The sequence below is a fragment of the Catharus ustulatus genome, chromosome 3 (genome assembly GCF_009819885.2).
Source record: "Catharus ustulatus isolate bCatUst1 chromosome 3, bCatUst1.pri.v2, whole genome shotgun sequence".
Lineage (NCBI taxonomy): Eukaryota > Metazoa > Chordata > Aves > Passeriformes > Turdidae > Catharus > Catharus ustulatus.
In genome coordinates, this window is record NC_046223.1 from 44,041,375 (window position 1) to 44,066,294 (window position 24,920).

The 24,920-nt window shown below is 38.6% G+C and overlaps 1 protein-coding gene across 1 annotated transcript in view; it reads right to left on the reverse strand.

The window, feature by feature from the left end:
• GALNT2 (polypeptide N-acetylgalactosaminyltransferase 2) overlaps positions 1–24,920 on the reverse strand; it is a 90,474-nt gene that overhangs the window by 36,350 nt on the left and 29,204 nt on the right. Inside the window, exons 2-3 of the mRNA XM_033055118.1 lie at positions 2,854–2,944; positions 846–999 (exon numbers count right to left, since the gene is read on the reverse strand). Coding sequence (XP_032911009.1) covers positions 846–999; positions 2,854–2,944 — 245 coding nt within the window. The remainder of the gene's footprint in view (positions 1–845; positions 1,000–2,853; positions 2,945–24,920) is intronic.

A 24,920-nucleotide genomic window follows, 5' to 3' on the forward strand; every position in this document is an offset into this window, starting at 1 on the left:
TGCTGTCTCTTTTTCAGGTTCTTCTACTTACAAATCTGTGAATGTACATTCATACATACATATAATTACAGAATTAGGCAAATTAGCTGCATATGGTTAGCTAATTTTACGTTCTGAGACTGGCTTGCCTAGTTGTCCAAACCAAACCTGGTTTTATGAAGTCTTAATGAGCAACTTTTCTTAAGCAAGACTCCTGCAAGTTATTAAATACTTTTTAAAATTAAGGTCTCGTCTAACCAGTAGTAAATAATATCTATCCTTACTGTGAAGGGTACTATTTCCTGAAACTGTACCTAAAGCAGCCTGAAGTATAATTCCATCCCATGTTTACCAGGGTGTGAACAAATTGATTGCTTTAGGTTTAGAGTTGACAATCACATGCAAACAGAAGCACAGAGTGACTCAAATCCAACATGGTCCTGGAGATATCTGAGACCAAATTCCTTCAAAGCAGCGCCTGTTACAGTAGGCTCTGCATTGAGCTTTGAATATCCCTAAGCCTGGAGACTTCACACCCTCTCTGGGCAACCTGCTCAACTGTTACATCATCCTCACTGTGAAAGAGACCTACAAATGTAGAAACCAAAAATAAACACCAGATAAACAGGAACAAAGAGACTGAAATGCAGCACCAGTTTGGATATATAATACAAACTGACAGAAGTCATGGAAACAGAAAAACTTGAATAAGATTTATTGTTCTTTAACCCATTGTTCAAGGATCTGGGAGTTTACTGTTACCATCCTTTTTAAAGCTAGAGAACTCCTACTTCAGAAAAGGCAGCTCAAAAGCAATAGACACAGAAAGACTAATCCAAGCCACTAAGGCTCAGTTTTGCACTTACTGATCATGCCTAGTGTCAGGAATGCTTCGGTCCATTCGCAGTTTGTCACTTTCCACCTGATTGAACTTATTCCGTGCGTACGGATCCTGGCCGGATCGCACCACGGTAGCGCCAACATAGGCATCCTGATCAAAGTCTTGCCACCGAACTTTTCCTAAAGCAGAAAAACAGGAAAATATCCAGTTCCATACTCGTGATTTAAGGAACAACAGTCAGTAATCCAAACACAACTGATGAAATATTTAATGAAGTAATTAAACTTCAACAGTACTGTTAACAGTGTAACATCAAAATTCACTTTTGCATATTACATTTGCCTAGGCTATCCTTCAAATTAGCATCAATTTTTTAAAACAATGCAAAGAATCTGCAGAAATATGAATACCATACTCCATTGCCATAAAGATTCGGATGTTTGCCTATATTAACTGAAAATAAAGAAAATAGTGATTTGAAGTTGTACAGTTCTGTCTGTGACACCTTTGATATTTGATTCCAGATCTGATACTACTTTGCAGTAACAATTCTCCTGTCTGTTACACCAGGCCATAAGAGACCACTAATCAACATATGAAATGAAAAAAGCCATGACCTACTCTACTTTATACTTAATCTTACTTCTAGTTTCAACCCTTCCAGCTTCTGATACCTCTCCCTTTCAACCTGTGACATTTCCCACTCCCTTTAATACTCAAATAAGCTACTTAATGCCACTGGGAAAGTATAAAGTTTGGTCCAGAATACCTAAACATTCAAAAAAGGGGAAATAAGAACAGCTGGAAGGTGCAAAATTGGTTAATCTAACACCAGAAGCAAGATTTGTAGACAGGTCTGTTAAGCAGAACAAATACCTGAAAAGGTCTGCCAGAAACCAAGTAAAATAAGCCTGGCTCTTAAATTTCTGCGGATTTCTCAATACATACACAAAGTAAAGGTTTTGCCAAAAAGGTATACATCGATAATCAGTCTTATTTCCCTTCTCCAAACAGTAGCTAAGATAAAGTAGGCCAAATGATACCAAAAAAACCAGCATCAATAGCAAAGAGTTTATACTGTACCTGGAGAGCCTATAACTGGAAAAGAAAAATCCTACCTCACATGTTCCTAAAGAGGGAAGTTCCTAGCTGCTTAAAAGAAAGTTTGTCTTGGTAAGTTCCTTCTGCAAGAACTCATAGTATTTAAAATGCTTAGCCAAGACATATTTGTAAGCAAAACACGAGGATTAATAGAAAAGAAGCAAAACCTGTGATGCTATCTGATCAGTGATTGTCTTTGTCACAGGTAAAAAACTTTTTCAATTGTGTAAAATATTCAAATTCAATTTTAATTTTTCTGTATGCTTTAGTATGTCAATTATAGCAATATATGAAATCTCATTGATGTGAAACAGTTTAGCAGCAAAAGAAGTTTATGGAAGCATTCACATGAAATGAAGATTCCTTAACATTTAATTTTCCTAACTCATCCTCAAGGCATGAGGATTTCACTCAAACAACATAAAAATCACGTTGTTCTATTATTTTCCAGCATGTGACAAATACTGAACAAGCATGAGAAAAAATAAAGTACACCCTCAGCACAGTCAGGAAAATCTGCCAAATCAAAAGCTAGGAAAAAAACCTCAAAAAGTATGAACCTTGGCTGAATCTTCAGCCAAAATAATAGTCCCAAGGTGACTTGTCTGCTGCCTGCCAGAATTATCCACCAAGAGAAATGGACTACTTTTGTACCAGGGGTTTTACAGTATCTCAAACCTACTGAAGGACAATACAAACATACTAGCAAAGAACCACACTCTCTATTGTTTTAAACTCAAAGGAGCAGTGAAGCAGGTAAGATTTAAGAATGCTGAAGCTATAAGAACAGAGAAGTACATGTTGCTAAAATAATCCTAGCACTTTCAAACTACGAAGAATTACTAGAATCAGAACAACTGCAGTGTTTTATGGCTTTCAGTGATAAATGTTTTATGGCTATGGATCTTTCATAACAAATCTTACTGCAATACCTGGAGGTAGTGTCTCCACGCTTTGTGCCTTGTCCTCCCCATCATTGCCACGCACTTCTTTCCTTTTGGGATCAATATCATTTGGGTCCTCCTGAAAAAAAATTACATTATCTTTTAAATAATCTTGATTTAGTTTTGTGTCTTCAAAGTAAACTAGGTTTTCTAGATTTGAAATTCAGAGTGGTCCAAGAAAACACAGATTAAGAGAAACAATGATTATTTTCTCCATCATTTGAAAAACAGAACAAAAATTGAGTCAGACTTTCGCAGTTAATTTATGCAAAAATTCTTCTTTGGGAGGAAAAAAAACAAGAAAATTTATTAGGAAAGATGGAATTATTTTTTTAATCAGTAATGTTCCAAGGACCTCCACAGGCAAAAAGGTTAAGCAAGACCTGAAGGCCTGAAGAAACCCTTGCTCTAACAAGGAAAAGCCTAAATAAAAAGTTTTTTCAAAAGAGAAATTAGGTTATCTAGCAATTATCTCCAGAATGGCAGCCTTACTATTGGAAAAATACTTCCAAAATATTTTCAAGTGTTAATTCCACTGCAGTTTATTCTGGGCTTCATAGGCAACTCTGCTGGATTTTTGACTGCAGAGATAGTAATGATTTAGATGGGGGTGATGGGGCAAATAGTTTCATCCACGTCCTCCTCCAATTTCCAGCATTTTTTCTGAACCCGTAAATGTCATTTTCATTCCAACAGGGAAAGAAAAAACCCCAACCACCACTTCTGCATTCTTATTACCACAAAAATACAAACTATGAAGCTGGAATTACTCCATTATGAATTTGGAAGAAGTGGAGAATAGGTTAACTTTAAAACAAGAAAAACTAGCAACTGCATGGACTGTATGCCAGTTTGCACACTACACTTAGCCAATTGATTTAAGTGCCACCAGTTTCTGTTGTTCTTGCACACTTGCCAAAAGAAATTCCATTTCCTTTTCTAAATCTGTGCTGGAGCCTCATCTATAAAACCAGTTATACTGGCACTATCCTGCTAAAGACAAGACCTTTACTACAACATGCAAGATGATACAGCACTATGCCTATATAAACACAGAGTGCACTGAAGCCAAGCACTGCAGAACAGCTCTCATATCTTAGAGGAATCTGCCAGAGTCTCCAGAGCAGGGTAATGGTGTATGAAGCACATACTGGAAAATGTCCCTGCTGTCCCAGCTCCTAAGCCACATCTGGGAATTCTTTGATGAAACAGTAAGTAGTTGAAACAGGTCAAAATTATGCTGAGGAACATTTCAACCACAAATTATACCATTCCAGCTTGTCCCCAGGCATCTCAGAACTTTCCAATGTAAATTCAGTTTAAGTGTCTAAGTGCTAAGTTGGCACTAATATTCAGGAATATGTTGAAAAAAGGCATCAGATTTCTAAAATACTGAAATATCACACTTTATCTTTTTTCTTGCCAGAGTCAGGATTAAAAGCTTGAGAGACAGTATTTCATGTTCAGACTCAGATGTTTATTAATTCTTATCTACATTACAGTGAGTTCTACAGCACTTCTAGCTAACAAGCTAAAAATTGCAATGTATCTCTCTCTACAAGGCCTTTTAAGGGCCAATCTGTCCAACTAAGAATGGACACCTAAATTATTTTCACTTTTAACCCAATAACCCATCACCCATGACACACAATGCGGATTTTTCTATCCAATTACATAAAATCACCCAGACCCATGAAAAAGGTGAAGAAAGAAACCTCAGCCCTAAAACCTTCATCTTGACTTCTATATATATTACTATATTGTAAAACCTTGAACTCTAAATTTTCCACTGTGTGATATTACACACTTCTCTTCAAACTACACACCCGTGATTCTAGTTATATCATTCAATTTTGGAAGCCTTCTCCAATGCCTCAAGTCAAAAGCAGTGCTTTCCTGGGGGTCAGTGCCTGTCAGCACAGAAAGTCTGAAATTCTCAAGTTTCCAGGGTTCCAACACTGAAATTAAAAACTACATACAGATTTTTTTCACCCTGAGAAATACCGCTAAATCAGTTAAACATTGATCACTACTAATGCATGCTTTTCATAGCATCATGCATCAAGGATCCCAGAAATAAGGAATTTTAACAGGTTCTTATACTACTTATTACCATGTTGGTACATGCTTTGGGCTACTGGGCCTCGTGGAGGTCAACTGATACCTCTGCTTAAAGAAAGATTTAGGACTGCAATAATAAAAATAACAAAGAAAACCCACACCAACACAAAAACACACTCCCACAACCACAAAACACATTTCAGGAAAACGTTTGACTCACACTGATGAGAGAAATTATATGCCACTGCACTGAATCCCACCAGCACAGTGAAAGAGATGCTTTCTGTGTTTTGATCAAGTTGTATTTCACTCATTATTTGGCTTTGTACACCATTTTAAAGACACTACAGGAAACACTGCAGTCCAAGCATCAACGAAGCTGTATCAAGTAGCTGCAAAATTAACGAAGCTCTTTACTATTTCAGATGACTCTAATGAGTCTAAAAAACATGTAAGTTGAAAAATATATGCAAGACATCTGCTAGACAATCAAAATAATAATGCAAGGATTTCTCCTGTAACTAAACAAAACAAAAACTCTTGAGTGCTTCCTCATTGTCCCCGCCCTTTAAGTCTTTGGGGAAAAACTTTGCCTTCCCATTAATCCTTCCAGCTGAGGTACATGTTCAGTTGAGAATAATTATTTATCAAGTTCTCCCACTTTGGATTTTGTTGCTGTTTTGTTTTTTATAAAATAAACTACCAAAGACAGATTCAGAAATCTTATGGTTATATGCCATTTTGAATTCTTATAAATTTGACCCTTTCAGGAAACTACTTGGTACAGCCTTCAGACATTTTGAAGTGAGCCAAGCTGCCGGGATGGAAGTTGCCGCTGCATATTGCTTGATGATTGCCTCCTAGGACTCCTTATAAAACAGTATTGTGATGGGAGACTGTGGGGCATTAAGGGATACTAACCAGGAACTTTGTGCCCTAAATTAGGACCTTGTGGCTTTTAAATCAGCAACTTAGCTAAAACTGATACTCTGTTGTAGTCACTGACTTTCATCCAGTTAAGAAATTGGAAGGTATGTGTGGGAAACCCCTACCTTTTAGCAGCAAACAATGTGTTATATCCTTTAGCGAGAACTTGAGAGCACAAAAAGAGATAAAAGCAGTTATTGAAACCATACACAAACACAACTAGTTTCTTTATATCTCTGACTGCAAATTGTTTCAGCATGGTAATTTGGTGCCATATAGGAATCAATCATATGGTTGAATGGCATTACCATGTTGCCATCTCCACAGACAGTTGCTTTTTCAGTTTGCCTCACGAAACAAAATCCCAACTTACAATGTGATCTTAAAAAGCCACTTGCTTTTGAAGAGTAATCTTCTTGGTAGAAGACAACAATGCTGGCACTGACAAAACTCATTCATATAGAAAGCTAAGCTTACAGGAAGATTGAAAGCAATTTAAACTGCTTAAGAGGAGGCACAGCTCTTTAATCATGAGAGCACAAGAGGGAGATTTAAATTAATAAAAACTAAAAAGAAAAGGCTACTGTATTTTTCTATATTAGAGTACTAGCAATACTTAAACATATATTTTCCTGACAAATTTTTAAAAGCTGGAAATTTCAGGCTAAAACTTAGTACACAAATGCACATGGACAATCGTTTTGAAGTTATTGAAAAATAAAAAGGTAGCTGTCAACTAGCAGAGACATTAACCACATATTAGACGCACACATTAACCACTAGAATAAAACCTTTGTGGTCATTGTTCATGCAGTTATTTTCTTAGGCCAGGATATATATCAACAAGAAAATAAGTGGACACCAGCTAAAATGAAAGTGTGGTAGGGATTTGGTATATTTTAATTTTACACATCATGTCACTGCCTCCCACTGATTTCTGATTCAGTACTAGAAGAAATGCAAAGAAACAAAACTGCAACCTTTCAATTCCATTCCATGGGAAATACTACAATGATAGCACAGTAATATTTTTAATACAACAAATGCACATTAAACATAATTTTAAAATTCAATTTTCTAAATACCTTTGCTATTCCCAAAGCTCTGAAACTAAGAGATATACATTTACTTAATGTTTAGTAAAACATTCCTTGCAGCAATAACCTTGTGCAATTTGTAATGGTAAATTGACTGAACTGAAGGTGGGGTGGATGTTTTTCCTAGGCTGATTAATCACTGAGTTGCAGCAACTTTTTCTTTCAGGATAGTGTAAGCTCTCCATGCCTCAGAAAGCCCACATATACTGACAAACCTTGCAGTTACAGCTCACTTTTCTTTTCCTGCTCAACTCACTCACTCTATTAAGACTAGCTGGAAGACTGAATTTGAGATATGTTGAAGATGCAACATCAAGCTCCACTTTTGAGAACTAGACTCAAAAAATTGTTTCAGGAAATGATTAGTTACACAATTGCAGTTGCTCTGCTGCAGGGAAAGGAAATTCAAAGGTAGTTCAAATTCAAAGCAGGATTCAAACCTTTTTTATAGTATTTCTACACATATACAACAAGACATGATCATATTCCATGAGAAATGTAAGAGTACTCCATTTGAGTTTAGAAAGCTGTAATTATATGCAGATGTACATTAGTGGGTAACTTCATTACAATTATTTAAATCTTCCAGACCGTTTCCCTTCAGTTTTGGTATATTTGTATGCATTGAATATTATATTCCTTACAAGCATTGCAAAGAATTTTTCATCAATTGTTATTTCATTTGGCACCAAAACCAATTTTAAACTTCCTAAGTCCCTAGGTATTGTTTCCATATAAAAAAAGTTAAACACACTTAGAACTACTACTGGTTTTCTTATTTTTGTCTCACAGTACTTTCTTTTTCCCTTATAATTATAGTTTCAAGTATCACGGATTTGACATTTAACTGCTACAAACTGGATCTCATTATAGCAGAGATTTCAACCCCACAGTGGCTTCCTATCAAGAGGACAACTTAACAACATGAAACATCCGTAGATACATTAAGATATCACACAGACCTTACAAGTAGCAACTCAACACAGATCCCTGAAAAGCTCTTGAGGTTGGAAATATCTCAAGTGGGAGTTGACTGTGCTTCCAATACCAGCCATTCCTCTCGCAGGCAACATGATGCTGAACAGCTTTTGGGCATGATGGCTGGGAATTATATGCTACCTGGACAGGGAGAGACTCAGAAAATAACTGAGAAACATATCTTTGTTGGACAAAACACATGTTAAGGCTTAATATCTGTTTCAGAGTTTGGTTTTATGCGAGGGCTACTGCAGACAGATTTTCTTCTACTGGTGATTTTCTAAGAGGAAAGTGAATGCTGGCAGCACCTTCAAAGAGAATCATTTGATCCAGCTGGCCTAATACAAGGCTGTGCTGCATCCAGCAGTACAGATCAGTGAAACCAATTGATGGTTTTGGAAGAGGTGCTCTCACTGCAAGACAACTCCTTTCAGGACTTGGTACACCTCTGTTCTGGCCATGTATTTGGGCCCAGACACACAAAATCACTTCCATGTTGTGTGGAGCAGCATTTGGCATTGCAACAGCATAATGCCTGCTGAAGTTGGCATCCCTAAACCAAACATGAAGGCTCCTCCTAAGAAAAGGACTCAAAGCCAAGGAGAATCAGACAGCTGACTAAGCCACTGACAAAGCCTAAGCCCAAGCTTCTTTGCTGCTGCTTAGTATCTCCCTCTCTGTGCCTGTTCCCTCAGCCCAATTGAGTTTACAATCTTTTAATCACCCATCACATTAGCTAAGTAAGCTCTGAAGCACCAGCTCCTTCCCACACAGGAGGACCTTCAGCAGAGTCCAGTGTCCAGCTCAGCTTGCTTTCTCACCCAGCACTCACTCACTGCCTCCCAAAGGAGTCTCCAGAAACACAACTCCAGTCTCTCCTGCTGCAGTAAGCAAATGAATCCAGATTTCCTGTGTGCCAGGCAAGCACTCTAGCAATTTAATCTAATTACATTGTGGGGCACCCACTTCTTCCCTTCTTAGCAAAAGAGTTTTGCACAAAACAGAGATAAAGCATCCTCTGAAAATGCCTGGAATGCTGCTTCTTACAGAAAAGACAAGCATGAAATATCCCATAAACAAATGCTAACTTCCTCTGACTGCCAATCTGCTTAGCATACTAGAGCAGACATTTCCAAGCACAACAAGAAGTGAAGCATAAATAAATAAGAAAAAATACTGAAAAACTATGTACTTTGCAATATTTGATTATCACTGTTAGTGTCTAAAATTATTACAGCAATGATGATTAAATTTTCATTCTTACTCCTTTACTCAGTGTAAATAAATTGCCATCAAAGGCACATTCCTTTCATATATTTGAGTACTCAGAACAAAAATAGAAGCTTCCAGCAGGAGGAACACACACAACCCGCATAAGACAATTTTATATCCACAAAAAAAAAAAAAAAACCAAAACACAAACACCCAGGGAAAAAGCATCAAGATTATACCTTGATGCCTCCATATATAGGAAATGTGTTTAGATATAGTCAAAACATTTTGAAAATGGCAATTGCTATAAGCTGTACTCTCTAGACAAAATTAAATGCCTTAGTGTCCTACCATCTCTGTAAATGTTACCTTTACTTAGTGCAAAGTACATCTTTTGTAGCTTACAGGCACTACCTGAAGTACTAAACCAACTATAAAACATGACATTTTCTAAACCTAGAATGGATTAAACAAAAATAATGCTTTACCTGAAGTTTCTGGAAAACAAGTACACATATTCTCTGAGGAAGATCTGATCCAACTTTGCAGCTGAAGACTTATTTGTACAGCAATTGGGATCAACTGGAAGTTCTGGTTCAACTTCATTTCTGGGCACAATAGACCCACTCAACTGACAAAGGCCAAGGAGCAACATAAAACCCCAGGTAGGGCAGGTCATGCTATTCAACAAGTATGTGTAGATACATTAAATATGAAGATTTGTAGGCAAGTATATTTTAGATTATCTTCAAATTTTCGTTAGTTCCCTAAAAATAATAGCATTACTTATCTCCCAAATACCCATATTAGTATAACATACATTGGATTAACTGACTAACCCACAAATTCTATACAGTTTTAGTGTATTTCAGCATTTAAAAAAAAAAAATTCTTTTAAGTACCTGTCAATAAACTTAAAAAAACCCAAACCCACAATACTTTTACAGTTTGATGAGTATTCAGGTACCCAGCTCCAGGTGACCTCTAATAAACCACGTTCCCTTTTGCCTAGAGATTTCATCCACTTTTAGTGATAAATGTCAAAACTAAAGTTGGACAACCTTATCACCTACCAGAAATGCAGAGAATTAACCATTCTTTTTTTACCTTACAAAAATGACAATCTAATACACCACCAGAAAGAAGAAACAAAAAACCCAGAAACCTCAGAAACTACAACACCCCTTTCATTTCCTGCAGCTCCACAGTGAACAGAGTCAAAGTGATTGTCAGACTGACAGTCAAGACAAGGCCATGACACACACCATCACACAGATAAAGTGTGGGTAAGAACAATCTTCTTGCTAGAGGGTACTTCAAGCAGTCTATGCCAAAAGAAGCTCCAACAACCAAAGATCTCCACAGAGGCCACCACAGACAGAAGCAGAACCAGCAACTGCTGTGAAGTGCCCAAGCAGCAGAAAGCAAAATAGTCTCTCTCTGGCTTGATTGTCACCTTTCCACAGAAGCAGAAGTAAGGGGAAGGTCTCATACACCAGACAGAACACAAATGGACAAAAACACCACAGAGAAGCCATTAAAAGGCTTTACTGTTCTAAGATCGCCCAATCCTCATGATTCATGAAGCTGCATAAATGTACAAGGATAGACGGCAAGAACAGAGGAGAGGGAAGAAGAGTAGGAGAACCATACAAGGGTACTGGGATGGATAGAAGGGTACAATTTCAAGCATACCAATAGCTTTGAAAGCAAGGAATAAGCATCTCTAAGAATGACAGCAGGTCTCAAACAGGATCCAGTATTTCCTGTTAAATTTATCATGTCCCAAAAAAAAAATTCACTTGTCTGCAGTACCCGTCACAAACTATGAAAATAAAACATCACAAAACATTTGCAGTGATTATTTAAATTAAGGATAACATCAAAGGATATTATCACTCAATTTTAGTTTCCAAAAGGAAAGATTGATGGTGACGAAAGACATTTCTTTGAAAAGTTAATTCATGGTATTTTTAAATAATGTTGAAAACAGCCTTCTATTCCAAGTGTATTTGTCAGTGCAGACACAGTGATAAGATTTATACAGTAAGTGCACACTCAGCAGCAATAGTAACCAAGTTGCTCTTTTAGTTGTCCTAGATTGGGGGAAAAAAATCTAAGCATATATTAATCATAAATCATCATCAATCAAAAGGAGCTGATTGATCTGATCCGTTAAGAGATATGCATGCAAAACAAAAGCCCCAAAACTTCAACAGCAAAAAAGAAGAGTTTAGAAACAAAACTTGTCTACTGGTAACTTGTTAAAAACATCTTACTGCTATATTCACCTCCAAGGAACATTTTGCCATCATGTCTGATGTAAGTACATACTTAGGTAGCAGCAATAATTTTAGCATGCCTATCCCATAACTTCTAATGTTTGCAAGTAATATTTCTTTTTTATTTGCTTTTTGCAGGATTGGGGTTATTTGTTTTAATTGATCCATTTCTGAAATGGGAAAAGGAAGAAAGTGGCAACAGCTTTCAAACAGGACATGACTTGATGTACGAACAATATCTCCCCACTGTGTTTCTTTCAAAGTCCATAGCTCTTGTCTGAATTACTGTGCACATTCATTTTCTCACTCAAGCACTTTCCAAGATCTGAAACCTGAACATTCAAGTAACTTTATACAAGTACACAGGCTCCAATTCAGATCCAAGGGATACAGAAGCCCTGTCATTCAAAAAATTAATGAGATTAGACTAAACTCCTGTTTAACAATCCCAGTTGATTCGACTTAGAGCAGAGGAAAGATCCCATGGAACAACTAGTCCAGCAAGGGGAAGAAAGCAGAAGGACAACGTCCTCCTAAACTGTTGCAATGCTCTGCAAAGCAAGCGTGGAGCTGGTGCTGCTTACACTGACAAGGCAGCTGCGATACAGGCCAGCTGCTGCTGACGGGCTGTTCACACCTCACATCTCCATCCCAAACTGCTGAACTGTCCCCACTGCTCCCCTTACAGACACTGATGTGGCACATCAGGTGATTCAACTCACTTGGCTGACTTGTGAGCTGAGGAGGGGTATGGATGTATAACTTCACTGGGTGGGATTTTTTTAAAACATAAGAACAGCTCCTAAATTATTTGAGGTATTGGATGCAAGGGAAGCATTCCCAGCTAGGGTAGCAGGGAAAAAAGTGCTGAAATGGGTGTTCCTGTTACCAGTAAAGGATTACAAATTTAGTTACAACCTTAAACAACCCATCACTCAAAACCACTACAAATTTTCCTTCTTGAAAGAAGGCAATTACTCAGCAAATGCTCAGGCATGATTTAATGCCACCTCTTGTTAATTCTACAATATCAGAAGTGTCTGATGAATTAGTCTGTATTTCAAAGACCTACCCCTAATCCTCTTAGAATTCAAACTCATCACTGCTTGCTCTTAGCTCTCTAAAGAATGACCCTTCAAAAGAAAAAAAAAGCTTGCACACAGGAACAAAGGGGAAAGCACAGAAAGCAAAATTTTGTTTTAACATTTACTTATATGAGAAAATGTCATATTTTCTAGGAGTCCAGGGAACTGAAGTTAACTGATTGAAATAAAAGTGAAGTACTGAATAAATAAGCAGAACTCAACATCAATGCTTCCAAAAACTGAAGTACACTGAAGTATTCCAGTAACACAGGTATTTGCAAGACTCCACCTATATATCTAAATGAAACAATAAGAAAATCGCTCACCAGCAATACAAGAACCAGATGCAGCAGAAATGAAGAATGGAAGAAAAAAAAATCCCCATAACTTTTACACGCATCTTGAAGCGCAGAGAGCAGAAATTGAAAGCAACTGGAACAAAACCTTTTTCACTTATTTTACAAATATTTAAGCCTGCAAATACAACTGAGATCAAAAGGATATCACAAATGCAACTACATCTAAAATCGAAACTGCTGTGGCAGTCATGTCTGCAGTTTATTAGCAAAGGGGAAAGGTGACTATTACACCAAAACAACATAGAAATTGTTACAGATATCTTGCATTAAGTAAAAAGAAAAAACACGATGCAGTTAGCAAGTTGAATGTTTTGCTGGAGGAGATCTGTAGGGCTACAATGCAATAGAGCAGCACAACATAACACCACATTTTCTCAGCCATAATGGAAGGTTACCACAGACATAAGGAAAGTGAAGATAGACTGAGACAAAGGAATTTAAGTCACTGCGTATTGGAACTTTTCTGAAGAATGCAAGAGCATTGTGTCAGTCTCTAAGAAAAACAATAGGGAAAAAAGCAAGATTGATTTTAAAATCTTGACCCTTTTTAAAATGGAAAAAGGTTAATCTTCAGATTCAGAAATCAAGGCACTGAAAAACAAGGAAGCTATTTCCTTATACCTCTTTCAAGGAGGTCATCTTTGAACACAAAGAGATGGAATAAATCCCAGGAGTCTGAAAAATTACTTAGTAACTCCTCTAATTAAATAACCTTCAGAGAAAGCTTGTGCTTGACAGATGACTTCTGCCTTCAATAACTCTCTGCATATTTTCCCTTTATCCCAACACCAAGATTTATGATCAGATCTCTGCAGCTGTGGGCACATGACACACTACACATAGTATCGCTTTTCAGCATCTGTGTGTAGCTGCAGACTTTTTTAAAAAAAATATTATCCATAGCTAGTGTAAAGTTTGAATCCAGTTCAAAAATTCTGACAGAAAATTTTATCTATTAATGCATTAAACATTAAAGGCTCCATACTACAAAATTCACACAGATGATTGCCAATAACATCTTTGATTTTTGCCAGACCCAAAGAGCATCATTCATCTGCAACAGTCTGAACTACTAAATCAAAACTCAATCCCATATTGAAACAAATGCCTATTACAAACAAGACGAGAAGTGTGGAAGACAGACCTCTACATTGGAAGGAAAAAATACTAATCACTACTGAGATAATGGACATTGATACTTCAAATTTTTTCTGCCAAACTTTAGTACTAAGATTTCTACCTGAAATAGGCAATACGTATCTTTGTATCTCTGCTCAACACAGAACAAAACTGCATAACATTATTCCTTTGAAAGATACCATTTTGCAATAAGGCATCAACTGGAAAAGACTGGAGTGCTTTTTGTCTACTGAGGTTAATACTCAAACTAACACTATTACAGGAAGCTAATGTTAGAGCACTCTATTAGTAAAATTTCGACCACACACAGACCCAGAGCTTCAAGGCAGGAAATCAGGCATTTTGCCTTGCTGCTCCTCACAAACAGCACTGCCTTTCCTATAATCTGAGGTGCATTAGTCTGTCTGTACTCTCAGAAAAAGTAGTCCTTCAAGCTGTGATATTGTTCAGCCCTGAGCAAAGGCAGATTGTAAGGCACAGAGGGGAACAGTAATTTTAGGCAAATTTTATACCAGAAGAATAAATTGAGCCCTTTAGATACAACTTAGGTCCTGTGTGCAAAATAATCCATATTCCCACTGTGTATCAGATATATCTATCAGACCTGGGAGCACAAAGTTAACAATACACAAACTTACTAATGGAAAAAACTGAGGGAAAACAAGTTTAGAAAAGACTGGGCAATTACTGAGGCACTCATGGAATTCTGCACACTTGCAAGCAGCAAGGCAATTTCCAGCAGGCACACTCGAGTTAATCTCATTCTAAAGAGAGATGGAAAACCTCCTCCTGGATGCTGAGGTCTAACAAGAAAAGGTTGGGGGCTCAAGTCTGCTGAAGTTACGGCCTATTCATCTGCAGTCTCTCAGAGGACAGGTCACCAACTGTGCACCCTTAGTGATGATCTCACAGAACCTCCACAAAGAGCCCTTATCACAGACACTGACGTAAGAGGAGGAGAGCCAGAATTAAAGCCTGATCCAAGCATGACGGCTAAGCCAAGGGCAGTGCAGAAAGCTTTTCTGCTGCTCTCAAACCTACCAAAATAAGGAAAAATCTTGACATTTAACAACTCAAAAGACTCCAAAAGGAAAAATTACTCCGACCCAGACTCCACTTTCAGGCTGCCTAACTCAAACAATTAGAAAACTCCCAGACAAAATTGAAACCATTTTGCAGAATTTTATAAGCAGCCACTCTCTAGAATATCTTCAAATACATGGAATATCAACCCGAAGGTCAAAAAAAGCAAAAAAACGAAGTGAAAGCCATCACCTGGTTTGGAAGTCATGAATGGTATATAACAGACAAGAGCAAATGTCACTCCTATCATCTAGTGTTTTCACAACACATACTACCCCACTATTTTTAACACTGAGTTCTCCACCTCTTCTCACTATATATGACCATATACTGACATTTAAGTCATCCCAAATTAGGCAAGAAAATATAAGGATTTGAGAAGTGAGACTTCGTACTCATGCGCATAATGTGCATATATGCACACACAAAAACATACACCCATGCATATACAGAGAGTTAATCACAGACTTACTTAGTACTAGAAAACTGGGGGGAGGCACAGGCTAAGAGACCAAGAACACTTTTGAAAGTACAACAAAATCCTAACAAGTAATTTAAACCTCCAATAGATGATAGAACAACAAAAAAATTAGAATTAATTGGTAAGAAAGAAGAGTTGAAATCACAGTCATAGCACACGAGCAAATAAAATGAAGAAATACATTACCACAAAGAAGACAAACAACCAAAACAAAACCAAAAGGAAGAACAAGAATTCACAAAACTTAAAAATAGCAATAGCCATCTTGAACCCAAGCCATAGCAGAGTCCAGATTTTAGTTGATAGATTAGTTATAGGGATAGAAAAGTCCTTAAAGATAAGGGAGATCCTAAAATATTTAAAGAATAAGAAAAATGATGTTCAAACTTGAAGGAATTCAAACTGCATGAGCCAGAATGTCCTATCTTTTCAATGACTTGCTTTGAGTAGTGTGGATAAATAAAGTGGGTACAGTCAACTGGCTTCACTCTTTAGACCAGTCACACTGTCAAAAAAATTAGAGTCATCAGGTTTTAGAACTCCACACATTGCTCTAATGTGCCTTACACATGAAAAAAAATGCCTTACCCCATTTCGCTTCTATTTTGGGGAAAAAAAGCACCAAAATATTGAACCATCACACACAAGTTGAGCTTCACAAACTGAGCTTCAGAGAAGCATATTTCTCATGCAGACTAACTCAAAAGCTATTTCTAGAAAAATGAGTAAATATGATCTGTCAAAATTCCTTATATTGACCCATGTACCCAGACTAATAGTTGAATTGTAGCCTAGATACACCTTCAACATAAATTAATATTTCAGTTAAGACTACAACTGGTAACAGAACTTCACAAGCAGAAGCATTTATAAACTAAGGCCATGAGAAATTAGGTTTTCTAATCTTAACCCACAAGGAGCTACAAGTATTTAAATTCATGATACACAGCCTTTCCTTCAGGGAAGTCATAATCTGATCTGCCCTTATCTGCTACATTGTCTAGTTTCTTTCAAACAGCCTGTCAAAGATGACACACAGAAGTCTATTTTGAATTGAGCAACAGATTGAAAAGCAAAACGAGCAGCAGAACTAATAAGAAAGAACAGAACAGGATAGTACATCAAAAGAGTTTTCTGGGTCAGGAGGAAGGCCTTTAAAAAAGGCTGACACACACATGTGAAACCAGAAAAAAACCCCAACCTTCTAGAGAAAATGAAGAAAAACTTCAGAACCCCAAGTAACAATTCAAAGTAAGTCTTTCTTTGACACTTAATTCTCACTACTAGATACATATGTTTCAGATAACAGTAGCTTTAAAAGGCTTATTATTAAACACACAGATCCCTTGAAAAACTCATTTATTTTTCACTTACAGGAAAGCACAGATAATGACAGACATAGATTAGATCACCTGCTCTCGAAGTGTGTGTATTCTGTTGATAGATATTGTCCACATGTTTGAGATTAAAGCTGAAGAAAAGAAGTGCTAAAGAAAATCCTGAAAGAGAAAATCCCCTAAATTTACACAAAAACCTACAGGGACATTTACAAACAATTTAATAAGGGGGAAATACACCTTAACTTCTCTAGTCACTGCTGCTTTCCAAAAGCCAAGTGTCTGCTACATTTTGCCAGCCCCAAGTAATATTGCTTGATGTTTCCAGTCTTCTTCCTTTCTTTCCTTTCCACTCATGCACTCACACTCCCTCCGTCTAAAAGAATTAATCAGTCCTTAAAACCAGAGCAGAATTCCTTGATGCTCAAAGTGATCAGGTGCCACCAAACCAAGCTGTAACACAAACAGGAATAGGTTACAGCAATTGTTTCCGATATTGCTTTTGAAAGTCACTATTTCCTCAATCTAACATCCCAACCTGTTCCAACCCCGTCCTTCGCCCTTTCACAAAACATTTTTAACTGCTGGCATTATAAAAAGGAGTTGTTTACCATGAGCATTAGCTGAAAAATCTATACATTATAATTCCAGGTGGTTGTATTTGGTTCTAAAACATTATTAAACAGTTTGCCTATTTTCTGCTATTGCTTCAGAGCCACACACAGAAATTACCAATTTTACAATCTCTCATACTTGTGACCCTTTTACCATCAGCTCTGAGGGCAAAACACTCAAAAAACCCATTATCAGCTTTATAACCAGTGCTAACCATTTGTTGCAATGGGACATTTTTATAAATAACGCTGAGATCATATAGAGGTAGCATCTAAGCTTTCTTACACACCAAAAAAAATGCCCTGGATTAAAGTCAACGGCCAAGAGTTTCCCTTCATAGGCAAACAAATATAACTGGTTTGGAAGACCTGTAGTACAAAATTATTGTGTTTATTTTTGTATCACCTGCTTCCATTACTACCAAGAGAATTCTCTTTTCTGATTGAGTTAGTGAAAACAACTGGCCCATTGCTAAAGATGAAAGAGGTGAATTGCCAGTCATAAGCAGGAACTTATAATTTTAGAATCACATTTAAGTGGGTGAAAAATAATAAACAGAATATTTGTCAAAATCCACAACCTAAAATGGGAGCCATAGGTTTTCTTTTAAGGAGAAACCAATTACAGTAATTTCACGAATACAAGCCACACCAATTTGACCAAAATTTTGGTGGAAACCCGGAAGTGCGGCTAATATTCCGGGGCGGCTAATCTATTAACAAAATTCTAAAAGCTGCCAACACGGAAGTGAGAGCCCGCGGCAGCCCCAAGCCAAGCTGGAGCCCGGCCGGCCGCGGCAGAGGTGGGAAAGCCTGGCAGAGGCGGGGCCAGCAGTGTGGGGGGCAGGCGGCAGAGCCTGAGCCAGCAGGGCGGGGCAGGGAGGGCGGCAGAGCCTGAGCCAGCATGGCGGGGGAGCCCGGGAGAACTGGGGCTAGCAGCGCAGGGGAGCATGGCAGAAGCAGGAAGGCCGGCGGGTGGGGCTGCCTGGCAGCGGGGGAAGCCCAGCATAATCGGGGCCAGCAGCGTGGGGGAGCCCGGCGGTGCGGGGGCCTGCAGTGCCGGCCAGGGCGAGGAAACGCGGCGGCGGTGCAGACGGGAGGGGGCGGCCGGCGAGCCTGGTGGCGGCGGCGGCAGCCCTGCCGGCGGGGCGAGCGAAAGCGCCGCCGCGAGCCGCGAAAGCGCCGCCGCGAGCGCGCCGCCGCGAGCCGCGAAAGCGCCGCCGCGAGCGCGCCGCCGCGAGCCGCGAAAGCGCCGCCGCGAGCGCGCCGCCGCGAGCCGCGAAAGCGCCGCCGCGAGCGCGCCGCCGCGAGCGCGCCGCGGGGCGGGCGCGGCGCGGGGCGGGCGTGGCGCTCGCGAGGCGCGGGGCGAGCGAAAGCGGCAGCGGGGCGAGCGAAAGCGGCAGCGGGGCGGACGGCGAGCCCGGCGGCGGCAGCCCTGCCAGCCGGGCGAGCGAACGCGGCAGCGGGGCGGTGCTGACGGGAGAGGGGGGCCAGCGAGCCCGGCGGCGGCTGCAGCACCACCCGGCCAGCCCCGCCGAGCCGTGGCGCTGAGCTGGGCCACCCGGCCCCGTCGGCAACCATGAGCGGGCCGAGCCTTCCTGGCCCCGCCCCGAGCCAGTAAACCCCGCTATGCCGCGATCCTCTTACTAATTGGCCAATTTGTGAAAGCTGCGCACGGATTCTCGCGACGAACGAAAGTGCGGCTAATATTCGGGGTGCGGCTTATCTATTGACAAAGACAGCAACATTGTCGAGGCACCGGGGGTGCGGCTTATAATCCGTGCGGCTTGTATTCGTGAAACTACTGTAAATGGATTGTTAATCAGGCTATTGGTTTAAATTCACTTCAGATACAGTAATACGAACATATTAAATGCAAAGCTACAAACAACAACTTGGAGAATGATCTTGGTCCAGTCCTTGGTTAAAGTAAGCCTGAAGCAGTGCACACAGACAGGTTTATTGATTATTTTTGGACACAGGAAGATCTTGCATTTATGAAATCAACCTGCTTGAGGCAAAGAAACTTAGAAACTCATACACTGAAGTTTACACCACACTTTAATGGAAGATATTGATTCTGTCTTAACCATCAGTTCATTTCACTGACTACAAACCACCACTGTTAGCCTTGTAGAAATACAATTCAAGTTTTAGATTTTCAAATATTATTTCACATTGCTTTTCAGAAGTATTTTAATTAATAATAAAATTGGATTTATGGAATAACGAGTTACCCTTGACACCACCGTAAGTAAAAAGCAGGGTGGACCCTTTAAGCTTAGGATATAAAGTTTTATCAACAATTATTCAAGACTTATCTATTGAATACAGTATTTGGAAGTGGTCCACTGGTAACCACACTTTCAGCTTTGTGGATTGCAAGCAGTATCTTTTATTTCTTAATGTCCCTTAATACAGGGATGAACCTACGCCTGCATCTTCTCACTTTCAACTTGAAAATGTTTAAGTAGTACATTTTTCCTATTCTGTTTAATTAATATTTCTTAGCCCAGTTTTCCATTAATAGATTTTTGCTATCATGTTCCATTGATTTCTTTTTTTAAATCCACTTCTCTATACAGAATGATTTAAGGTAAAAGAGGAAGACTGTCCCCACAATAGTTCTTATTTCACTAGATATGATGTTTCTTCCTTGCCTGCCTTCCCAACAAAAAATACACAATATTTCTCAAGCAGTTTACATATTTGATTGCAATTCTTGGGAATAATTTTGTAGAGCACCCACCTCCACAACCAATAGGATCTCAACTATACCAAGAAGGGGAAATATATGGTGCAAGGAAATCAATATAAAAGGTCATCTGGAGAATATAAGCTATCAGTCCTCAGGTGTCATATTAAAAGGACTCTCTTCTGAACAAAATATAATGCTTCTCCTTTTTAATCAATAAATTACAGGAAACTTTGTAGTGAAGACAAAGAAATAAATTTGAGGAAAAATAAGCAGAACATGCACAACTAACAAAAGCAGAGTAAAGAGACTTTTCGGAAGAAAGGGGCTCATCTGGAACTCTCAAGGGATGGGGAGAAGAGAATATAATGTAATATACTGTTTACTCACAAAACCCAAACACACTTATTTAAAGAGGGTGAGGGGGTGGAGTGGGGAAAGCTGTGTACTCAGGTTTAATGATGGAAAAGAACAGCATCTTGGGATTACTTCCACCATAACTTCCTGGAAGGCAGCAGAGATGATAAGGAATGGTTGTCCAAATGAAAAGAAATCTAGAGCTTTGCACCAGAGGATCAAGAACAAATAAATCTGCTCTGAAGTCCAAAATGGATCTGAATCATGAATATCTACAAACTATATAACAGTATCAATAACACATAGTCCAGATGAGAGAAAATAAATATTAGTTGTCTTAAAATCATTCCTTTGGAGATTAAATAAAAGATTGGTTATTTTTACTTAGCTTAGTTCTCACATTTTCATTCCCTTAAAAGTGGAACTGCATCCTTGATGACAACGCATTTTCTTGACGAAGTTCAGCATGACCTGAAGACCTCCCAGCTTTTTAAAAACTGTACTGAAATCTTGTACCCTTTAATAAGCTGGCTTTATTGCCAGTTAAACACTAGCATTAATTTCTGTAGTTAGGGTTAAAAAAAATACAGTGTATGAAGTAGGAAATGAAATATAGTGTATGTAGCATGGCTCAGGGAATGCAAATGAGAGATCTACTGGAAGAAAAACACCATCTTGCTCCTCCATGCTATCAATAAATTAGACTTGTCTGCTGTTCAATAAAGAACTAGATTAAAATTAGTTTTCCCTGCTCTCATACCAGACTTTCCGCAGTTTGCATTCTTAATCCGCTTTCTACACCGGTTCAGCACACAGAAGGATATTCTTACACATGTACGTTGACAATATGTTTAGTTACAGCTGAAGAACTGCTCCAAAAACCCTAAAGCACATTTCTAATGAGTTCTATATACATAATTCTGAATACACAGAAAAATAAACCCAGTTTTATCACATGCACAATGCCCCCAAAAAACCAGCTTTTTCCAACAGCAACGAACTCAGCCAGCAAGAACTACAGACATACAGGAAAAAGGCTAAGGAGCAGAGCTGGTGGACACAGATCATGTCTGTCCAGATGCTCCTCATCAGGGATCTACAGATCAGAGAACAAAGGAGAGCTCTGCTTTGACAGAGCTTAGGCTCTTCTAGTAGTTACTCAAAACAATTAGAGAATACTTTGAAGATAAGCTTCTCATCCTTCCATCAAGATATCTATTAATCTCTTACTGAGTGCCAACAGAGCACCACTTTTCAGCTTTTGGTTTCATTTTCCACTGAAGACACTTATAAGGATTTCCAAGTAATCATTACATTAGTTTGGTATCCAAGGCATGCAGCTATGTTAGCTATGACCCAGGCAAAAATTGTGAAGCTCAAGAGCATGCAAGCACTGATATGTGAACCCAGAAGTCCAAAAGGTGTTCTGCTAGACCAATTATACTAATCCTCTTCATGCGGCAGAGCTAGCAAAGCTGAGGACACACCACAGAAAAATAACTGGATAATGTACTGGGAGGGCATCAAAAGGAGAATCCGGTCATGAGAACAGACACCTTGACTGCTCAGAGACCTTAGAACTAAACAATTTTGTGCCCTGAAATGTTTTGCTCTTTTTCTTTCCAGACAGTGGAAGGTCTACTAAATCTGATCTACCGGGCTGACCTGAAAACAACGTGCAAAACATTTTAAAAAGAATATAAGTAAACTCAATTTTCCGGTAGTAAATTCACTTGCAATTTTGTGATCTCTGCTGACCCCAAAGAAAGGATGTATTTCTCAACAATGTAAACTTTTACACCAAAATTGCCCTGAATATAATTTATACAATTTAACAAAATAAAAAAAACCCTCCAAAACAAAAACAAAAAAAGAAAAAATCTACGCCTTCCCTGAAACTTATTACACACATAAGAAGCAGGGAAATTGAAGGAATGAGCAAACACAAACCACAATATGTATTCAACACTTAGAAAAGGTAAAAAGCTCTGAAACCTTTGAAATATGCCATTTTTTCCATTAATTTTGCCTAATGCTTAAGGGCATGTAGTGATATGGAAGGGGAACAGTTTTAAACTGGAAAGGGTAGGTTTAAATTAAATACTAAGACGACATTCTTTCCTGTGAGTAAGAAGAGACACTGGCTTAGTTTAGCCAGAAAAGCTGTGGATGCCCCATCTCTGGAATTGTTCCTGGCAAGGCTGGATTGAGCAACCTGTTCTAGCAGGAGGTGTCTCTGCCCATAGCAGGGGAGTTGGAACTAAGTCTTTAAGAACCCTTCCAACCCAAACTATTCTATGATTCCATGATTCTTACAGGTAAACTTTCAAACAGGTCTTTCATACTTGCAAGAGAAATAAGGTATGAACTTTCATAACCAAACAAGAAAATGCTAACAACAAACTAGATTTCCATCATATGATTTCTGTGTAAAACCAAAAACAGATTTCATCTCAGAAGCCTACCTTTCCAGAAGCTAACACAGGCTATGAGAAATCATTCTTAATTGTTTTACAGCACCTTACGCAGCAACATGGACCACCATGACAAAAAAGGTATTTTTTCTTTTCCACTGGTCTCTCATGGTACTTTGATACAACTAAATACCATAGCAAAAGCATAAAAATGTCCCCAGCCAGCAAAAAAATTATTGGAGGAAAAGATTTTTTGTTGCACAACCAGCAAACTATACAGAAACATTCCTTTCATAGGGAGGAGAGCTACAAGGAGAAGAACAGAAAATTAAATAGCTGTTCTGGCAGTCAATACTTTTCTTATCCTAGAAAAACATACTGCGTGTCATCCATCTTGAAAAATGTATTAATAAAGAAATTAAATTCTTGAATTCTCAGGCTGCCAAATTTCATTGCAGTGCAAAAAACCAAGTCTGGCTTTCTCTTCCTCCTACTCATGATCTTATCAAGTTCTTGCATTAGTCTTCCAATGACTCACATACAAGCAAACAAATTTTCATCTTTTAAATAGTTTTTAATGAAATTACCACTGATAAGATTTATATAGAAGCAAACAAGAAAAAGGGCTTTATCAAAATCAGATAGGGAAAATGCAAAAAATCCATGCTAACCTGAAAGTTTCTGTGTGAATGCTTATCTGTGGGTTGATAGCAGTCCTGTTCTGAGTAATACTTAATTATTAAGAATAATAATAAATATTTATTAAGAGTACACTAGATATGTGTCTTGGTCTACAATTAAGGTATTGTTTACTAAGGACTCTGCTTTCAAATGACTGAAGAATAATCTGACAAATCTGTCAGCATTCTATAATTTAATACATTAAAATATTACCTAGAAACATAACATTCCCATCTTGAGAACGTGACTGTAAAGAAAAGGACTTTCAACTTCTGTTTTTAAACCTTGAAGGAACATATACTGTAGACATTACTCCAGCTATCTAAAAGATAAAGTTAATAGAACATTAAAGAACAGTCAAATATTCAGCAGCAGCTACAGCTAGCTTTTCCATGCAGTTAACATATTCTGGCCCATTCACTTTCTCGGCCCTGCTTAAATCAAGAATTTAAGTTTTTCTTTATGAAATGTTTCCAACATTGAAGTCTATACATACACTTTAGCATTATATTCAGAGTTTTCCCTGATTCTCTTTTAAATTAAGAACAGCTATTCCTCACATAATTCGTTTGTAGGAGAATTTTAAGCCTTCAGAATGAAGGCAACAGCCATGTGCTGCAACATGATTCATACCTTTCTTAAGAATTAACTGAAGAAAGAGCTGAATTAAATTGTTAGGCCAATCTGCCAGCACAAATAAGAACTTTAGTAAATGGAAGGTCTCCTTTTAATTCAAAAGGCTGTGTTAAGGGCAGAATTCACTTCAGTGCCTCGACAATGACCTGCAGAAGAACTGTACCCAGAGTTCATGGCTCACTGCTTGGCCCTGGGCCATCCCCTGCACCACGCAGAAGTTGGCACCACTCGTCTGCTCAGAGCTGCCAGCTGAGCCGTGCACTCTGCCAGAAACCCATTATTCTGTGCATTCAGAAAAGTCTGGGGGAAAGAGCAACTGATAATCAATTATTCCTTAAAAACAACTTTAAAAGCACCAAGTACACTAGACTTCATCACTCTTCTCCAGACATTTTCCACCATTAATTTACTGTGGTCACAAAGAGCATTGGGTTTTGCTTCACTGCTACATTTGGCAGGCTCAAATCAATTATGTGCAGTTTTGATGACATTTAACTGTTAAACAACCTAAGTGCCTGGACATGTTTGCTGTATTGGTGAATGCTGTGCATTCAGTCCCCCTTGTTGTGAGGCCATTCATGGCAAATACAGCTTGAGCCTCATCTCTGATCAGCCC